At 41.9% G+C, this 14956-nt stretch overlaps 1 protein-coding gene across 1 annotated transcript; it reads right to left on the bottom strand.

Moving 5' to 3' along the window:
- Positions 1-1041: 1041 nt before the first annotated feature.
- On the bottom strand, positions 1042-12667 carry FBXO3 (F-box protein 3). The gene is made up of 11 exons (XM_064425895.1): positions 12509-12667; positions 10512-10601; positions 9902-10065; positions 8253-8367; positions 6473-6677; positions 6163-6208; positions 5008-5092; positions 4225-4347; positions 3712-3827; positions 3184-3374; positions 1042-2120 (listed from the first exon to the last, which is right to left on the bottom strand). Exons 1-10 carry the CDS (start codon positions 12616-12618, stop codon positions 3187-3189), a joined length of 1242 nt encoding a protein of 413 aa, XP_064281965.1. The 5' UTR covers positions 12619-12667; the 3' UTR covers positions 1042-2120; positions 3184-3186.
- Positions 12668-14956: the final 2289 nt, after the last annotated feature.

The following is a 14956-nucleotide window of genomic DNA, read 5'->3' as shown; positions in this document are numbered from 1 at the left end:
TCACATGGATTCCATGATTCACACCTCTTGGGAGGGGTAAGGAGAGCCACTGGCTTCAGCCCCACATCAAATGCACATCATGAGGAGCTGCAGCGCTGCTGGCAGCTCCAGGCAACACACCCTGTGCTAAAATAGCTGCCTGAAGCAAAGAAACACCCTTTGGCCTGCTACAAACACACTGGTGCTCAGGGCAGGAGCAGCAATCCCTCCATTCCCTGCCTGGTTGTCTCCTCCCTCCAGACCCCTCTGCCACCAGCTGTGCCCAGAGCTGAAGCCTCAAACCCCGGCACTGCAGCACTCAGGGGCTGAAAGCACAGCACTGTCCTGGATCTTGACTTCTCTCACAGAGAGCAAGAATTCCAGCTCAGAACCACTCCCCAAAAATGAGTGAAATTGCCAAGGCTTGGCAGTGTTTGTTGTGTAGAGTCCCATGCCCTTGAGCTGATTCCACTGCACTAGAACATAGAGATCCTGGGAGGGAACTTCCCAAGAACAGGCTCCAACCATGAGGGTTATCCATCCCTGGAAACACACAGCCCACTGACAGCCCTGCAGGAAGTTCTAGTTCCACTAAAACCTACTGGTACTGATCCTTGACAAAACTTTTGTGGAAATTTCTTACCCCTCACAGGTAACAGTGTGGTAATCCTCAAAAATCCTCGTGTTTTGGAAGCATTCCAGCAACCCAGTGTTGTTCTGATTCCTGTGAGGGACAACACAAGCTGGTTTTGTTTCTGGAGATGTTTCACCTTATGACTGTGGAAGGGATCAGACTCAGCATTTGTTTTTCCACCTTATGCCACTGTGGAAAATGCACCAGGAAAAGCTGAGCACATGAAGAATCCAATACCTGGACTTGCAAAAAAAAAAAAAGAGAAATCTGGAAATTAGTAGAAATAATGGAAGATTTGAGTTGGAACCACAATATACCAGTGTACCTCATAAAACCTACAATATCTAGCTGCCAAAAGAAAGAACTGACTACACCAGTGCTGGTCACAAAGTCATTGCTTAGGTCTTGGCAAAAACAGTCCCATGTAGTACTTGAGAACAAAAGAGGCAGTTGTTTATTAAGGACAACAGAAACAAAATACAAATGAGAAAGCCAACAGACACTTCTTTAAATATAAATTTTCTAGTCATCTGCTGTTCTGCCAGCCTCCTGTTTATTTTATTTTCTTTTTTATTCAGTTACAAAAATTCATCCAGGGCTCATGAAAATATGATACATAACATAAATTTGTCACCTATGACAACAGCAAACATCAATGGAAAAAAACCTCAAAACATATTTACAAATCCATACTCTGTAGTCATTGAGAAATTCCTTACTTAACGAGTGGCAGATTATGCATGGACACTACATTCCCAGAGGCATTCTCCAGTCAGAGTCACTTAGCATAAAATCCAACTGACAAATAGATTGTCTATAAATAAGGCCAGTTTCACTCCTAATTTATACATTTTGATGACCAGAATTTTTTGCCATTACTATGTTAATTAAAAAAAAAAAAATAGCATAACAGCACCTAATCTCACCCAAATGGGATATTCAGACCAAACTGCAAGTTTCATTCTCAGCAGCAGTTATCCAGAGCAGAAACTCATGAGAAAGGACAATGGGATACACCCTTCTAATGCTTTGTATAAAACCAAATCCCCACACCATATTTGCAGTATGATCATAAGTAGGCAATACTTTAAGAATGTGAGATATGAGTACCATGGACTATCAAGCTGTTTCACACTTCAGAAAAAAAGTAAATAAAGCCCAAACACCTTCCTCTTCCTCCCCCTCCCCCGGTTTTCCTCCCTCTTCCCCCACTTCCAAACCAGGGAAATAGAAGTTATACTCTTAATGAATATGAAAACTGGCACCAACATTCATGCTAGTTGCCCTGATGTGCAACAGAGTTCATTTACAACAGTCAGAAATATTCCTATGCACTAGCCCTGAAGAGTTCAGCTTATGCAAACTGTTTGGGAAAAAATCCCAAGAGTGTGCCATGGCAGCATCCAGAGGGTGCAGGAATGTCCACCACTGTACGTGGATCTCAGGAGTCATCAGTGCCTGTGGAATCTTCGTCTTCATCCACTGCAGCTTCATTGGGATTTGCTGCCTAACACAAAACACACCCAGGTTTAAATAAAATCTTCCTTTCTGGTTAATTTTAAGAAAGCACTAACAATTGCCTAGAAAAATCTGGGCTTCATTATCACACCCATTAGCTGCAGCAGACATTGTGATCTATGTCCTAAAACCAAGGTTAATTTGCAACTGAGGTTATTTTGCCAAAGTGCTTGACCTTTCACTCTCTAAGGATCCACTGGCTTCAATATTCCATACCTCCAAGTATGTAAAGCCACAGTTCAGTAGCTCAGCTGTACCCATTTTCTTGGTGGTTTAGGCTGTCTTTTACTAAAGTAACTTAAAAAGAAAAGGGTCATTACTACTTTTAAAATAGGAGTGGAGCAACAGAGAAAAGCAAATTACTTTCCCAATCAACTGAAGGGAAGGAAGTTAGGAAGGCAGTTACATTTCCAAAAATGTGAGCAAGACTTAAGAGATGTCATTTTCTGTTAGAAGCACGACATCTGCTGGCACCTACTCTTAGAGCCACTGGGAATGAGTGTCTGAAATCCTGGGATAAACCTGTCACTGTGTGCAAGCAGCTGCATGCTCCTGAGGAAAGCTCACAGCTCCTCAGTGCTTGCACTAATTCTGGGGATAAAATAAATCAAGAGCTCTTCTCTAAATGTGTCAAAGAAAAGGAAGAAATTATATAATTAACCCACCATCTCCAAAGTAAAACTACATTATAATTAACAGCAAGTGAAGTATCTTGGTGATTTGCAAAGTCATTAAGTGACTTTATGAAATGCACTTTCAGCAAGAACTAACACATATCACAGACTCTACAGTTTTTAAACTGTCATTAACTAGAGCATGTCTGAATAGAAAGATCCATTATTATGGCTAAAATTAATGAGTGTGCTCCCACCAAGGAGGGAGCTCTGAAACCCAAGCAGTTCATGCAATGCCATGTCTGCAGGCACCAGTGAGGAGCTCTGAACTGTGGGGCATTTTGTATGGAATCAGCAATACAAACACTATTCAGCACTGTAATTTTTGTACTTTTTATAATTTTGGGGTTTGTTTTACCCAACTGCATCTCTGCTTACCATTCATGCTGTGGACACCTTGAATGCTGGACACACCATATGAAACCTAGGGATTGTGACATTGAAGAATCTGTCCTTGTTGTAGAGGCAGTGGAAGGTGTAGTAGCCCTCCATGTACCCAGAGGTTGTGGTAAACGTGGTACAGCTGGTGTACTCGTAGACCTTCCCTGGGCTGATAACTGGGAACTCTCCTGTGAGTGAAATATTACATCACAATAATAAGGACTGATGGAGAACTACCATTTAGCAGTTGCTAAAGACTTGCACACCACAACAGACTCAGGTAGATCACTTTGTATTCCAGTGGATGCATAAATTGATGCTCAGTAATTGCTGATATTATAAAAAAATGGAGAGGAGTTAAGTATCAGGATGTTCAGGTATCCCTCACAAACCTGAAAGCTAAAACAGAGGGACACATCTCTTTTTCTCTCATTTTGATACAAAGCCCATAACCTGACAAACAGGCAAGAACAGAATTTCAATAACAAGAACATTAAATACACTCTCCAGTAATTTTTCACTTACCAACTACTCCAGGACCTTGGACTTCTTCCACATCACCTTTGGCATTTGTTATTCTCCAGTATCGACTCTCCAGCTGACAGGCATTCTCAGGAAGGGCATCTTTGGACATTTCAATTCTAGAAGCCAAAGAACATACTTAACACATTCCTTTCAAGAAATGTTTTAGTGCCCTTGGGATCACCAAGCAGACTGGGAAAAGAAAACACCGACTAAAGCAGCCCAAATCAGTTGGCAGGAACCATCTCCATGCTTCTCTGTCTTTTACCCTTTTCTAAATCACAAGAGCTGCTTGTAACTGCTTTCCCCCACCCATCATTGTATTTTAGCAATTGCCAATTTGACTGCTACTTTGTGTTCCTGACCAAGTAATGATCAGGAGTCTTCTATTAAAAAGTACAGCATGTTGTGCACCTCCTCCTCCTTTCAGAACACTTCTGAATGCTGTGCATAAATTTGCTTTGAACATTCCACAGGTCTATCCTGCATTTTAAGAATTAATTCAGTTATTTTTACCTGATTCTGTAGGTGAAGAAATAATGTGGTGGATGTACAGAACTGAGCTCAGGTAGAAAAGAGGTGGACACAGACACAGTGATATCTTCTGTGGTAGCAACACAATCTTTATCATGCACATACCTGCAGGGAGGAAAGCATTAACTCTGCAGACAGCTCTGCACATTCAATGCAGAAAGCTAAACACAAGAAGTAGTTAATTATTAATAATAATTAATATTAATAAAAACACTTGCCTAAATAGGGATGTGTCATTATAAAAAGAAAACAACCTAAAAACTCTAGCAGCAAATTTATTTACAGATCCAAGGACTCGGTTCTATACCATCCCAGCTTGACAGAATTAAGGTTCTTGATTGTATTTACAAGAAATTGCAAGTGCATGAAGATTCAAACACCAGAACAAGTCCTGCTTATTTACAAATTCAAGAGACCAATTAGCTGAAACATTTGGTTTTTTAGTAACTCTGAACAGTCCTGCAGCAAAACCACACTCATGGCACACAGAATAAATATCATGTTGTTTGCTAAACTTCAGATAACTTATAATGCAAAATTCTGGTCCCATTAATGCAAAGTTACAAGCTCTGAAGATTCTGGTTAAAAAAATAAAGTTGCTGTAAGCATTCTGGTTTTTGTTTATTTTCAGTAGTTTCATGGGCTTTCTCCTCTCCCCACCACCAGCTTTTGTATCAGATACCCAAAACTACTTGGGGAGAGGTAAGCATGCAGAGAAGCAGCACCAAAACCTGGCACTGAGGTTACAAATCCCAGTCACAATACCTGAAAATCTGGTCTCTGATGATAGGATAACCTCCAGTGACAACTTTGTTTACATAAGATGTAAACCATTCCAAGTAAGATGTACCTAGATGGCAAGGAAGGAAAGCATTCCTAAGGATGGGCAAATTTACCACTAAGCACATTACAGTTAATACTTCAAGGAAAGTTTAAAGCTTTGATTATTTTTATTAAAAACTCTCAGGCTTATTGAGATGAGTCAGTAAATACTCCAGATCATTCTACCAACAAGGATCATTTGGGAAAACCAATTAAGAACTAAAGAGTTCACCCTCCAGAAATGACACAGCCAACAAAGAATCTCTTAGCTAAGTATTTAACATTATAATCAGGGTCTCATCACTTGGATTCCATATGGAAACCTTCTAAGGAATACTGCAGCATTTCCTCTCCTTTAAAAGAGGGATAAATCAAACACACTCTGCACTCCTCTACAACCCCAGAAGACTAAAGCTGCATGTCATTCTGGGATTTTGTACACTAGCAGCCATTGTCTGAGAACAGCTTTTCACACACCCACAGCCATTATTATGAAACAGCTTGATTGCTAAGCAGACACTCAAGCTGTCACATTTAATTCTCAAAGAAGAGAGTTTTACAGACCAGCTCTCTGCACAAGAATTTCTCAGCCATAAATCTTCCAAGCATTGCAATACAGAGTTCAACAGAAAAGCAGAGAGTTCAACTGTTTGTCAATATTAGTGATTCAAAACTGGATTGAAGCTGAGCTACCAAGAAATTATTATCCTTGCCTTCCCTGGTGTGTTATCAAGTACTCCCACTCCTGTTAGATTAAGTGTACTTACCACTTCTTCCTTAGAGTATGAGCTGTGTGTGCTGTCCTTTGATCTTTTGGAATTCTAAGGGACTCCAAGTTTATTACCCTCCTTTCTATCACTAATCCACAAAATGCAAACCTTGTATAAAATATACCGTGTATAAAGTAAACCTTGTATAAAGCTCTGAATGCAGGAAGTGGATCTGTTTACCTGCCACCTTTAAAATGCTAAAAGAAATGCTGTGTATGGAACTTCCCCTCCACCCCATGGTAAACCAAGATTAAGCCAAGTGGAATATTTCTAAATATGTTGGATGATCCTACACTGACTATTTCATTTTGAATATTTGAATTGTTACCTGTAATGAACATAACAATAGTAGATGGATTGCGAGCCATTTGCTCCTGAAAGGGAAAGAAGTTTAAGGATATGTTAGAGAGCACTGGAGTTTCAAGGTTACAATTTAAATAACACAGGGAACACTTTCCCTATATTCACTAAACCTGAAGTCTGGCTGCTTGACACTGTAGTCCCAGTCAGATCCTCAGATATGTAAAACTCACACTGTTCCCATGACCACTGAATTTACAGCTTCAACTTCCCACCAAGGCTCCTGCACTACCAATCAGCAGAGAAGTACTTCGGGAACACAAACACATCCTCCTTACTGGACACTGGTAGAAGATCTCGTATTTGTTCCGTCCCTCCACGCTCTCCAGGGCCATGTACTGGCTGAGGCCAGTGTGGATGCAGAAGGTCAGGGGCAGGCACTGCTTGAGCCCCAGCCTCTGCTGGAAGCCCCCGGCCGCCGTGTCGATGTCCAGCAGGTCCTCGGAGCGGTAGTGGTTCGACAGGGCCATGCTGCCCATCAGGCTGGGGACAACACAAACAGGGACATCACTCACCAGGCAAAGCTGGCTCGTCCTCTTTTGGAAACTGCTTCTTTCAATGCTCTACATGCCTATTAGGCTGAGGTGAAATCCAAGCTGAATATCCAGGTTATTAGTTCACATCACCCTGGCTTTGTGGAAGCATCACCCAAACCTGAGTGTACACTCCACACCCACACTCCCAGCTGGGAACACCAGGGAAAGGCAAATGAGATGTAAATTCCTGCAGATGCTGAGCAGATGCTGTTATGAAAGCAGTGACTCAGGTGCAAGCTGCCACATGTCAGCATGCTAAAAGCTGATCCCATCCTGGGCAACTGGTTCCATTCTTCTTTCTCTTTAGGAAGTCTGGCCTGGAATTAGCCCGTTCTACAGAAGCTGTGCCAACACGCCAACACAGAAACCTGAAGCATCTAACAAGGACAAGTCTCACATCACTTCTGTTTCTGATTTAACAACCTGCTGCACAAACTTCCACTGCCTACCCCTGATCTTCCAGTATTCATCCCTCACCAGTGGGACCACACCTTCCCCTGGCAGCCTTTCTCCAAGCTGGAAGACTTCCCCACAGCTTTGTGTCTGCTCCTGCAGCCCCTCCATAGCCACACCATTACAGCAGAGGCTTTGTGGGAGTGAAACAGTGGGAAGAGAGGATGCAAATGGCTGCAGAGCACCATTTGAAATCTACAGAGCAAGGGCACCTATCTCCTCTCTAAAAAATTTTGAAGTCTCTCCTAGAAAACAGAACTAGAAATCATCCTTACGGTTTCATAAAACAGTTTCCTGAATCCCTTCTGCACATAAAACACTCGAATTGGAGAAAGCTGCATCTTCTTTATGAGTGAAGGTTTGGGCAGAGCAATATGAATGCATTCCTCCCTACAGACAAAGATTTGCTGCAGTTTTCCATCTTTTGCTTATGTTTGCAGCAAAACAAAACTTCACCAGGTGCTTCAAACACCTTATTTTTCTACAGCAGAAATACCAGAAACTTTGGTCATCAGCCTTCTAACCTTAATGTCAAAGGGAGTTTTTCACTGCAGAAACTGCATAAAATAGTAAAATCTTCTACTGAGGAAACTTAATTTGCAGAACTGAAAACCTGATTCTACTTTAATATGACTAACCATGGTTTTAAGTCATTCCCTAACCATTTTAAAAAATAAAAGAATTACTAAAGAATGAAACTTAAGGAGTGCAAGGGGCTAATTTACTTCTGTAATACAAAGCCAAACTTCAGGGGAGCAACTTGCAGTGCTATGATTAAAAGTCTAACAGCTGGAAGTTTAGAGTTGTTGCAAAAAACTGACAAGGGTTCTCACTAGGAAAAGGGGAAGCGTAAAAATAATTTGAGCAATTAGAAAACCATGCTGGGCTTCCAATTACTTCCAAAATTAGAAGACAGCCAATTCTGAAAGTGTCACTTTAGTGGTGACTCAGTCACAATACATTTAAATGCTTCATTTTTCCTGTTCTGGGGGCATTTTACCTTTTAATAGGTGAAGTATCTAAGAGTACAAAAGGAATTAATACTTGGTAAGTAGCTTTCAGTCCTTACCCTGGAACAACCAACTTCTGCCCGTTATGGATACGGAACGAACACCGATAGTCATCGGGGAGCTTGCAGCGGATTTGTGCTTCTACAGCATCCAGATCTTCCTCCCTCACACTCTCTGGAAAAGAAAGGACAGGGCAGGTACTTCAAACACAAAGCTTGAAATCTGTAAATGCCCTCATCCAAACAAGGTGGACTCAAGTCAGTATCTGGTGGCTTCACTGTATGCTGGGTGATACACGATGAGTGTCACATAAATTTGAAAAGAAAATAACAACTATAATTGATTATTTAATACAGCACCAATCTCAGTCCAGTGCAACCTCCACAGGCCTGAAAGCAGCAAGTGTTTATAAAGTGGAATGAACCCTTCTGCCACAACACTGCCAACAACTGAGTCCCAGTTACAGCTCTCAGGCAGTATTGATTTTAGTCTTTCATCACCCTAAGGGTTGCTTCTGTCAGTTTCCAGTTCAGTCAGTGACACAGAAATACTGGCTGCAGCCCCCATTCACCTGGCATCTGAAGCAATAATTGGGTTGTAAAAGGGGGACGTTCAAGTCAATTACAGAAATGGGTGGAGAAGAACTATTCTTACATTTCCACATGCACTTCAGGGGTGTACCAACATCCTCACTTCCAGCAAGAAATGGTCTGTTCCAATCCATTTTCTTAAAACCTTTTTTAAACTCATTATCTGTTTCATTAACAGGACATAAATTAACAATTCAGTGAAACAGTAACCCCTACAAATGGTATGGAAAAGGCCTAAATTTTATCTAAAACCTGCCATCATTACGTAAGAATGGAAATTGGCAATTTGAATTTTTTTCTTTCTATATATAAATAAAAGCTGAACTTTCAGTCTTGAAAAATACTTAACAAAATGTAAGACTCCAGTACTATCCAACTAAACCAAGAAAATGCAAAATTTAAATGGGAAGGAGATAATCTGTATCTTAATACTGTCTCTTAAGAGATCATTTGTATCTTAATTTCATAGATCAGGTTAAATTACACATCATGGTTTAAAGGTCAACTTCATACAGAAAACTGAAATGCAGCTGAAAATGCAGAAGTTTTTTTGTCCTCTATGCCAGAAAAGCCAAAACTCACTGTAGTTGTGATTTACGACCGAGAACACTGGAAGTACTTCAAGGATTAAAATACAAACTGAAACTGAAACCAGAATCTAGGAGGGGAGTAAAAAAAAAGGAAAAATTAATGTTCCACCACTGGACCACTGTAAGACCTACAGAAAAAAATGAAACCCAACAACATCCTTTTTGTTTGGCTTCAGATTAAAACGTCTGCTTTCATGTGACAGTGTTTATTGAGGCCTTATGAAAACCTCACAAATAAAGTCCCACCAGCAGGTCCTCAAAGCAATGGAGTTACTACACTAAAAAAATAACAAACAATAGATCATAGCAACCTAAAAGTGTGATAAAGACAGAGCAGTCAATAGAAAAAAATCACCCTGATTTCAGGGAATCTTTGGATCAGCAGGAACTGTTTGCAAGCAAGGGAGAGCACATCTACCTGACTTTCAGGACTCTGCTAATTAAGGCACAGGCCTTCCATGAAAGCAGCATGAGGCCTAAGAACAGGCATGGCTGGGTGAACCAACCAATCCCAGGTGTGGCAGGTACCTTTCAAAGAGCTGATCATGCGCGGACACCACTGCCCCAGGTACTGCTCCAGGTCATCCCAGGCTTTTTTCAGCGTGGCATAGTACTGGATGTATCTTCCTAAATCAGAGTAGGTGCTGATGAAGATGGTTCTCCAGCTCTGATTCCGTCTGCTTTTTTCCTCCCTAAGGGGACATGGAGAAAATGTGTTCAAATGGCAGCTTGAAGAGACTTCTAAACCCAAGGAGTTGGTGTTTGTTATTTGGCAGGAATGGGATGCATAACATTAACCCAGGAACACTCTGTGCCATGTGAAGCTACACAAACTCAATTAATTCCAGCATCTATTCAACAGCAAGTTGGAACAGAATTAGGAAACATTTGGGCTACTTAGGGGAAAATTTAGAAACAATACTCCCTTACACAGAGTGCCTTCTGAACAGAGCTCTGTCTGGTGGTGAACCTTAGAGCTGGTGAAAAGCTAATTCACAGCCTTCATTACTCAGCTTTTCTCAGCTATGGAGAAGCTGAGAGTATGAGCTGGATGCAAGATGGACTGAACATCAGCTAACAACATCTTTTAGAAATTCATTTTCATAGGAAAAAAAAAGCTTAAACCAATCCCACTTACTCTGAAATGAGCCAGTATTTTTTGCAGTGTCTTTTCCACAGCGGGTCATGGCTTGATAGCTGATTTAATCTTCTATTCAAATAGCAGCAACTATAAACACAAAATCATTAAATGTGATTGCAGCAAAACAAACAGGCAGAAATGCTGTATCACACATCACACTCTCATGAAATAAATGCAGAATTTGAAAATGATTTGGCTGTCCTTTTAGAGCTGTGCTTACAATGGTTAGAGCTCTTCATCACAGTTGTGTAAGTCATGAACTACTTTTCCACACACTTAAAGAACTGGCAGCAATTAAGTACTTTTGTAAAGCAGGTCAACCTGCAGACCTACACCAGAGTAAACAGTGCCTGAAAGATTCCAGCATGACTCCACTCCATGACTTTTCCAGTGGAAAGCATTCCAGTAGCACAGGATGCTATGATTTAAATCCCTTTTTATCAGGATGGTCAGGCTCTGCCCTATCTTTTCCACAGTAAGCTACAGAAACCATACAGTTTGAGTATTACAAACTTACTTTCCTCTTTAAATTTTTTAAATAACAAACTTTGAAGAAAGTCTCCAAAAGACAGCGTCAGTTTAGATGTGGCAACATCACTTCCTCTGGCAGCTTGTGCTACAGTGCCAAGTGTGTGTTTCAAAGACTGTGATAAACCCCAAATGAGGGTACCAAACAAGGTTCCAGTTATTGCTTTTTGGGGTTTTATAAACTGTTTAAACTAGAATTGTATTAGTATCTCAAAATCAACCTCAACAAACTGATTCTCCTGTATTCCCTGGCATTACCTTTCCATCCACATTCCCACAAACACATTCAATTCACACCTGGACATCTGGCTGTGCAAAAATTTCATGACATGGGGATTTCTTATATTTTTAGGGGTTGGGGAACTGAAATATCCCAAAGGAAAAAAGCCCTTGCAGAAATCTATTGTACTGGTGTTTATCAATCAAGCCTGTAATTTCTGGAAGGGAGTAAGTCACCACAGCACCACAGGAACATGTGGCTTCCAACATGATAAAACTGAAATTAAAGCCATTCTCACTAATTACACAAACATTGGAAAAGTTGGCACATGATCAAATATCTAAGGGCCACCATAACAACTGTTATAATTTTTGCTTGTGTTTAATGTCTTTTTTGCTGATATCCTAACACAATTCTCCCTCATATCCTTATCATTCTTGACTAATATTTATTAGGGGTAATAAAAAAACCAAACCCCCCACATTTCTGGTAATACTCTGTTTTCTTCTTATGCTTATTCCTCCCTCTTTGATTAAACACTGTGGTTTCAATCACTGCCAAACCTTGCACTTAACTGCTGAGGTTCTACCCAAAACCACACTCTCATCTTCACTGTATGACTCACAACCCAAGAGGCACCTGCCACTTTCATTCAAGTTCTTTTTTCCCTTATAAAGTTATCCTATTTCGTTTAGTTTGGTTTTCCTCAAAGGGTGGAATACATTTACTAGCAGCAACACCACCCTTTGCCCGTTGAAACACAAGCTTGGGGGAAATGCTGATTTCAAAAATTTACTTACTGCTTTATTTTAGGTACAAACACATAATGGGGGAGAGAGAAACAGATTCATTGAATGCTTTGGGCTGGAAGGAACCTTAAAGACCAATGAGTTCTCCTACCATAGGCAGCGACACCTTCCACTAGACCGGGCTGCTCCAAACCCCGTCCAACCTGGCCTTGGACACTTCCAGGCATGGGGCAGCCACAGCTTCTCTGGGAAACCTGTGCCAGGGCCTCACCACCTTCTCAGTGAAAGGGAACATTTCATTTTGTTAGAAAGATGACGGTGAAAGAGGGGAAAGCCCGGTGCTGCTGGAAGGGAAAGGTGCTCAGACCGTGTCCTCCCCTCAGCGCCTCCTGAGGAAGCAGGCAAGCCCTTTCCCCGCACAGCCCGGGGAGCGCTCCGCCCGCCGCGCCCTGCCTTCCCCCCGGGCCGCCCGTGCCATCTCCCCGGGCTGCCCGTACCTCACCAGATCCCGGTAGTCGAGGAAGCTGAGGATGAGCAGGAGCGGGTCGGTGGGGAGCAGCTCCAGGCTCAGGGTCGGGGGAACCTCCATGTCCGGGGGCGCCGCCATCTTGCGAGACGTCCCCGGGACGCGCCGCCCATCACGCCTCTCTCCGCGCCGCCGGAGCAGCGCCTCCCGGGGGCGGCGGCTCCGCGGCGGCCTCGGAGCTGGCGAATCAGTCGTGGGAGCTGCCCAGTCTGCCCTCGGAACTCCCGAATCAGCCCTCGGAGGTGCCAAATCAGCCCTCGGAACTCCCAAATCAACCCCCGGAGCTGCCAAATCTGCCCTCAGAGTTCCCAAATCTGCCCTCGGAGCTGCCAAATCAGCCCTCGGAACTCTCAGATCAGCCCCCGGAGCTGCCAAATCTGCCCTCGGAGCTGCCAAATCTGCCCTCAGAACTCAGCCCTCAAAACTCTGAATTCAGCCTTCAGAACTCCTAAACCAGAACTCAGCCCTCAGAATTCCCAAATAAACCTTCAGAGTTCCCAAATCTGCCCTCAGAACTCAGCCCTCGAAACTCTGAATTCAGCCTTCAGAACTCCTAAATCAGAACTCAGCCCTCAGAATTCCCAAATTAACCTTGAGAGTTCCCAAATCACATCTCAGAATTCAGCCCTCAAAACTCTGAATTCAGCCTTCAGAACTCCTGAACCAGAACTCAACCCTCAGAATTTGTAAATTAACCCTGAGAGTTCCCAAATCAGCTCTCAGAACTCCTAAATCAACCCTCAGAACTCCCAAATCATCCCTCAGGAACTCAGCCTTCAAAATTCTGAAATCAGCCCTCAGAACTCAAAACTCGACGCTCAGAACTCAGTCCTTAGAATTGAGAACTCAGCCCTCAGAATTTGATCCTCAGAACTCAACCCTGGGTCTCCTGAAATTCAATTTATGTGCCAAAGGGTTTTGGCCAGGGAATGGCCTGCTTTTCACAAGATCAGCTTCTTAGTGATCGAAATGGACAATAATAAGTGGGCAAAAGTGAGACTGGGAAAATAAACTTACTGAGTTGAATATCAGCAAAACAAAACAAAAAAAAAGTGTTACATCTTCAGGATCACATTTTGTAGGAAAAGAACACTCGATGTGCAACAAGGAATAGACGCTACTCTTTTAATGCCCCTCACCTTTACTGAGTTAAATATTCTTATATGAAAGAAGGAGTTATTTCTTCTGCACGATTTTATGCTAGAAACTCTTTTCTTTTCTCTCTTCTTTTTCAGGTATCAGTAGGATTTTAATATAAATAAAATAATTCATTGTCCTAGCAACACTGCTCAAATAGGCTCTGGAAAGAAACAAGGGGATGGTTTAATGACTACACTACTGCTAACTCTTGGGGAGATTTTTGTCCTTTATAATTTCTGTATCTGTAAGGCTCTCTGTAGAGAAGAAAACACAATAGCAAAAGTATATTTGAAATGCTAATAAAATTATATTACTCGTGTTTGTCCTTGGGTTGGTGGCCCATGAAAATCTAATAATGCAGAGCCAAGAGAAGGTCCATAATTCTTTATGTCTTTCAGGCTTTGCCAAAAGCCTGGAGAGTTTTGCTTCTAGCACTTGCATAGATCCAAGCTGTTACTCAAGGGCTTAGGCAGTGCTGAAGATGGAGGTGAAGGATCTATAGGAGTTAGTTATAAAAATTGATTATCACCCCTGCTCAGGCCACAGGCTTCTCAAGTGCAGAAATGGCTGGCATTTTACCTTCCTAATGGATGTCCTAACAATTATTTAAACAAAAACATAATAAAACAGAAATATCTGTTGCTGAGACTGAAGGAAAAAAAAAAAATAAACAAAAAGCAAGCAACCAACCAAAACCCACAGAACCAAAAGCCAACATAAACCCATTTAAAATTTTAGTATTTCAATGTTTTACCCACAGCAGCTTTTGCATCCTCCATCAAATAACTGACAGCTGCAGAAACTGTGACACCAGTAAGTTATCATGGAATTTTCCTAGCTCAGTCTAGATATAAAGGTTCTTTTCCACTTCAATAATGGAGCCTAATTTTTCTTCCATTATCACTGGCCATGGAGCCCAAATGGCCAAATAGATCAGAGGTACCCATCAGGCTGGAAACTGCTCAGATTGCTCTGCGTGTCCAGTGTTTAATCTGTGAGAGATGATGAGGCTTTTAGCATCCTTCATTTATTTTTACTTCTTGAAAATCAAATGAAATGACACACTGGGGATCTTCACCGCCGGGTGCTGAGTGTCTCTGAAAATTCAGCTAATGTGCTAAGGTTTTGGGGGAATGGGCTGCTCTTCACAGGATCAGCTTTTTAGTACTCTAAATGGACAATAATACGTGGGCAAAACTGAGACTTTGAGGGGAGGATGCAGCTTGGGGGATTGATAGCAAGAAAGAAGCTGAGGTCCAGAAAATGTGTGTTGTTATTA

The sequence above is a fragment of the Passer domesticus genome, chromosome 6, assembly GCF_036417665.1.
Source record: "Passer domesticus isolate bPasDom1 chromosome 6, bPasDom1.hap1, whole genome shotgun sequence".
In the NCBI taxonomy this organism is placed as follows: domain Eukaryota; kingdom Metazoa; phylum Chordata; class Aves; order Passeriformes; family Passeridae; genus Passer; species Passer domesticus.
The sequence above is the reverse complement of the archived record's forward strand: the minus strand, read 5'-3'. Positions and strand labels throughout refer to the sequence as shown.

What these genes read in the sequence shown, in the direction of transcription:
- FBXO3 (XM_064425895.1), bottom strand. Translation starts at nt 12,618, where the DNA reads ATGGCGGCGCCCCCGGACATGGAGGTTCCCCCGACCCTGAGCCTGGAG. An exon ending in AGATCTTCTACCAGTGTCCA is followed by an intron (nt 6,209 to 6,472) that starts GTAAGGAGGATG and finishes TTTCCCTTTCAG; the next exon opens with GAGCAAATGGCTCGCAATCC. An exon ending in TTCTTCACCTACAGAATCAG is followed by an intron (nt 3,828 to 4,224) that starts GTAAAAATAACT and finishes TTTGGCTTCTAG; the next exon opens with AATTGAAATGTCCAAAGATG.